At 45.1% G+C, this 4615-nt stretch overlaps 1 protein-coding gene across 1 annotated transcript; it reads right to left on the bottom strand.

Moving 5' to 3' along the window:
- Window positions 1-498: 498 nt before the first annotated feature.
- minar1 (membrane integral NOTCH2 associated receptor 1) lies at window positions 499-4156 on the bottom strand. The gene is made up of 3 exons (XM_086118306.1): window positions 2177-4156; window positions 1058-1276; window positions 499-984 (listed from the first exon to the last, which is right to left on the bottom strand). Exons 1-3 carry the CDS (start codon window positions 4154-4156, stop codon window positions 790-792), a joined length of 2394 nt encoding a protein of 797 aa, XP_085974432.1. The 3' UTR covers window positions 499-789.
- Between the last annotated feature and the right edge of the window lie 459 nt (window positions 4157-4615).

Consider the following 4615-nt stretch of genomic DNA (forward strand, 5'->3'; position numbering starts at 1 on the left):
TCCTTGTGTGTTCTACATACTTGGCCAATAAAGATGATTCTGATTCTGATTCTGATGTATTTGTTGAACACATTTGACCACTATTAACAGCCTGGCACCAAAAGCCAGTCTATAGCTCTTGGGTTAACAGGAACTTTTAACAAAATGGACTTTCACACCACAGTGAAAACCACATTCGTCACTGTGAGGGGAGGAGAAATGAAATTGTTATTGAGTCGGCATGTTGGGAAAAACCTCGGCTGACTGAGTCGAGGGAAAAGCTAATGTTCTAGGATGCACTCCAAACAGCCCATCAATCGAATTACAAGTGGAAACTCCCTCTAAGAGAGAGTTTCCTGGAAAATGTTTCCGCTTCCTTATCACCAACATTAGCAGCAGCAAGACATTCTCTTCTTGAAAACCGACCCTAAAATGCAAATATATTCCTTGTGCAGGTATACCACATGCATTCTGTAGTTTTGATAGCTGAGATGAGGTTTCAGAAGGCAAAAACAAAGAGAAAATTGTATATTTGAAACTCATGCTGATGAGACATATAGACGTCATATGTCATTTTTCAAGGGAAAGCCGAAACAATGATGATTACAGAGAGCCAGAGAGCTTTCGGGAGTGACTTGTCAAGGCATTCATATATCTGCGATAATGGCTCAGTGTTAAATAGCATTAAGTAGCATTCACAGATGGAGGCCCCAATTCCAAAGTTAAAGAGAGTATCTGAATTGAATTTGAATTTGGTCTCCAATAGGAGAAACTTGACAGTAGATGTGCACAATGTCACAAAGCAACCGCTCATGATCGAACGGTGACAATGGGAATCACAATAATGAGAATGATAGCTAGTGCAACAGCAATGAGTGCCAACAACTTGCAAACTTTGGCCCGGCGGAGGCCAGCCTCTTTCCGTCTGAGTAAGGCGTCATAGCCCGGAGTGTAGATATCATCCATCCAGAACTCCACGTTGTTAGGGTTCAGAGAATCACGGGCCTGCATGACACAATCATTTCATTTTACAAAACAATCTGGAAACCGCCGACAATTAAGAATCATTTCAATGTACCTGTAAATCAAAAGGGGAGACTCGTGCCTCTCGGTCGTCTACAGTCCAAACGGATCTTCCTCTCCCTTCCGCCAGTCTGGGGTCCATAATCTTCCCTGCAGTGAGGCCACCAGTCAGGCTGCTTTCTTTGTTGCCAAACAAGGACGAGCTAAACATTTGCTCCACCAAGCTGGACGACTTCTGGGAGAGAAGTTTTGCAGTTCTGCTTGATTGGTCTTCCTAGAAAGAGAAATATACAAATATATATATATACTAGAAGACTGGAGACTTGACAATTCGTAATTTCCATATAATGATAACATGCAAGACCTTGCAAAGTCAGCAACAGACAATTAAATCTGAGCTAATCTTGTCTCCGTTTTTTTTTTGTTGGTTTTTTTTTTGTGATTTTAGTACTTTTAGTCAGTGCGACCAGGAGCTTCTTTGTCATAAAGCGGAAAGTTCTGTTGTTTTTTACATTTTCAGAAGTAAATTTTTTCACACTAAGAATGTTAAAAAAATACTGTGCCCTACATTACCTTCAAATTGCTAAATTGATAAATATTTACACTTGTAGGACTTAACAATGTTACAATGTATCCATCCATTTTCTAAAATGCTTGTTCTCATGAGTCACGGGTGAGCTGCAGGTATCCGAATTGAATTCGGGAGAGAGGCAAGGTACACCATGGATGAATCACCAGGAAATGGCTGTGCACTAAAACAAACAATCATTCAGGCTCGCATTCACACCTATGAACAATTTAGAGTCTTCACTTCACTGACGATGCGTGTTTTGGGAACGTGGGAGGATGCTGCAGTAATCGAGGGGAACCGATACAATCACAGGGAGAACATGCAAGATTCACACAGGGAGGCCAAAGCCAACATTCTAACCCAGAATCTTTAAACTGTGAGGCAGACATGCTAACCATTCGTCGTCGTCCCCCCCCCCCCCCCTCCCAATCGCTGCCCAAGTCTTACGATGTTTCTTTAAAATTACACAATTTTATGCATGGAATATAGCATAGTACATAACATATTAGATGCGGACCAGCATCCCTAAAAAACCTCTGAGGTTACTTTCTAATTCTCTGTGATCATGCACACCAAGTAGCGTAAGTTAGAGCAATACTCCACCTGCCCAGATTTTCCGTGTGAAGATTTGCCACCTTTAATTTTGGAGAAAGACACCATCCAGTCTTTTGCCATGCTTGACACGTTTGCTTGCTTAGACTCACATGGCCCTCTCTCCCCGGTCTCGTTTGTCGAGGCATGACGAGATTTTGTGTCTTTCCCCATTTTTGGGTCACCTTGACATTTGCCACTTTCTGTTTGCTCCCCAGGAGTGTTCCATCTGTTCCAGTCCAGACTATTGGTGCTGGTTGCAGGAAAGAGATGCTCTGATACAGAGAGAGGTTGAGGCTCAGACGACTCAGAGGGGGTAATAGGATGGCTCATGAAGGAGGAGATGCCGCTGAGGGGCTCCAGCCATCGTCCACCGCTGCTTTGTCCACTACCAACAGCAGGCTGCGGGATCTTTTCATCCAGTCGCTGCAAAGCCGATAACACCTGGGAAATCTCCGCTTTGACATCATTCAGTGATTCCAACTGTCGCTCAATCTGGCTCATACGGAGCAGCAGTTTACACACACTGGCTTTTAGTCCATCATCGCTGCTTTCCAGAGAATGGAAAAGCCTCTGGAGTTGGCCGAGGCGGCCCCGTCTGGCTTCTGGAGTATCCTGGTTGAGACCCCCTGATCCATCGAGAGGATGCAGGACTCCTGTAGATCCACACATGCTTATGTCATCTAAAAAGCGGAAGATGGCACTAATGTCATCATCAGCAAAGTCTGGGTCATCTAAAGAAGTCATGAAGGACAGCCGGTCGGCGTGCACCAGGCTACGGAGACGCCTGGTGTCCGGAGGGTCAGTCTGGGTTCCTTGAGCCTTCATCCCATCAAATTCACCGTCCCCAATCTCACCCCCTAAAGAACCGCCAAGTTTGCTTATCGCAAGCCTCGATCGCCTCGGCAGTTTTACACCACGGGTTTCAGGTCCCATACCGGCATGAGCCGGGCTGACCCGGTCCTCCAGACTGTGACTTTTGTTACTCCAGAGGGGCCGTTGACTTCTGGTAGGGTGCAAGTGTTTCGGGGACCGCTCTGGGATCAAACCAGGTCCGAAATAAGTGGAGTCCTGCAGGTCATCCAGACTTTCATGTTTTGTCTGCTGCTCCGGCGCCTGCTGGACTGTGGTGGGTGAAGGGTAAGGGTTAGGGATCGTTTCAAAGCTGTGATTGTCAAAGCCTTTCTCCCCCTTAGGACTGGGAGACTCACTGTTGACGGTCACCTGTGGTACGAGAGGCGGCTGGTTGTGGAAGTCCTTCTTGAAGATGTTTCTCTTTTGGTCGACTGCTGATTCCTGTTCGGTTTCAAACACCTCAAGTGGAGCTGAATCGCCACTAGATTCACTGTCCGTTTCCAAAGGCAAGTAAATATCCTTCATGGCCTTGCCGGGGATCTGCCCGCTGGAGTACAAAAGGGTGGTGTGAGGCAAGTCAAAAGATACCGCCCGTGTCCTGACGGGTAGGGGCGATACAAATGAGATAGGATCGGGAGGAAGACTGCCCCGCTTGCGTACTGAGTAATTGGAATGTGGAAAGAGCAAATGGTTGTCAATTAGGCTTGCACTGGAATCAGAGCGAGTGCGGGCTCTCTCCCTGCGAGGAACGTTCAGCTGGTGGATCCCGGGCAGACTGGGATGCGGGGACTGGTCCGCAGGCAGGACCGCCTGAGCTCTCATTGGTTGACTGTCGTCAGTGGCCCCACCCGTCATCTGAATAAGATTAAAGATTGTGACAATGTCAGCAGCGACACCTATTGGTGACAGCCCCTGTCCCCTGGTGGAAACCCGATCCCTAAAAAGAGTGGCTGGAAAACAGGGGTCCCGACTAGCTGCAGCAAACAACAAACTCCTGAGCTCTATGAGGTGTTCCAGGTCAAAGCGGGTGCTGACCATACGACAAAGGTCCTGAAAGGTCAACGACTGACGCAGGTTGTCCAGTTCTTCAAGGATCCCCAAGAGGACTCCAGGGTATTCCTGCTGCAGGTTAGCCATGGCTGCCCTCCTGAGAAATAAATTGCAAGCATGGCATAGAAATTTAATCACAGCAATGTAAAAAAAAAAATTAAAAAAAAAGTCTGACAAATACAGTATTATCCACTACATTTATAGAATTATAACTCCCACTTTCCTTGGTGTGTACTCATTTTTGCAAAATTAAATTCATCTCTTAGCATGACAATACATGTTTGTATTGACAAATCTCATTTACAGTCTGTGAATATTTGCGGTCGGCTATTATGCCAAAGAAAATATTAATTGTGGAAGATAACTCAAAAATAGATTGATACTACTGGAATTTAGTTGAGGAATTGAAAAACTACAAAATAAAAACACATAAATGCATAATTACTCATTTTATTATTATTAAAAATACAGGAAATTTTACATTATACTGTATATAGTAATGAAAGTATTGAGACACTGCTTTAGATTTTTGTTGTTTTTTTTATT

The sequence above is a fragment of the Hippocampus guttulatus genome, chromosome 8 (genome assembly GCF_054856545.1).
Source record: "Hippocampus guttulatus isolate MCC_2025c chromosome 8, RoL_Hgut_1.0, whole genome shotgun sequence".
Taxonomy (NCBI): Eukaryota; Metazoa; Chordata; class Actinopteri; order Syngnathiformes; family Syngnathidae; genus Hippocampus; species Hippocampus guttulatus.

What these genes read in the sequence shown, in the direction of transcription:
- minar1 (XM_086118306.1), bottom strand. Translation starts at nt 4,156, where the DNA reads ATGGCTAACCTGCAGCAGGAATACCCTGGAGTCCTCTTGGGGATCCTT. An exon ending in CACACGGAAAATCTGGGCAG is followed by an intron (nt 1,277 to 2,176) that starts GTGGAGTATTGC and finishes TTCTCTTTCTAG; the next exon opens with GAAGACCAATCAAGCAGAAC. An exon ending in TCTCCCCTTTTGATTTACAG is followed by an intron (nt 985 to 1,057) that starts GTACATTGAAAT and finishes TGTGTCATGCAG; the next exon opens with GCCCGTGATTCTCTGAACCC.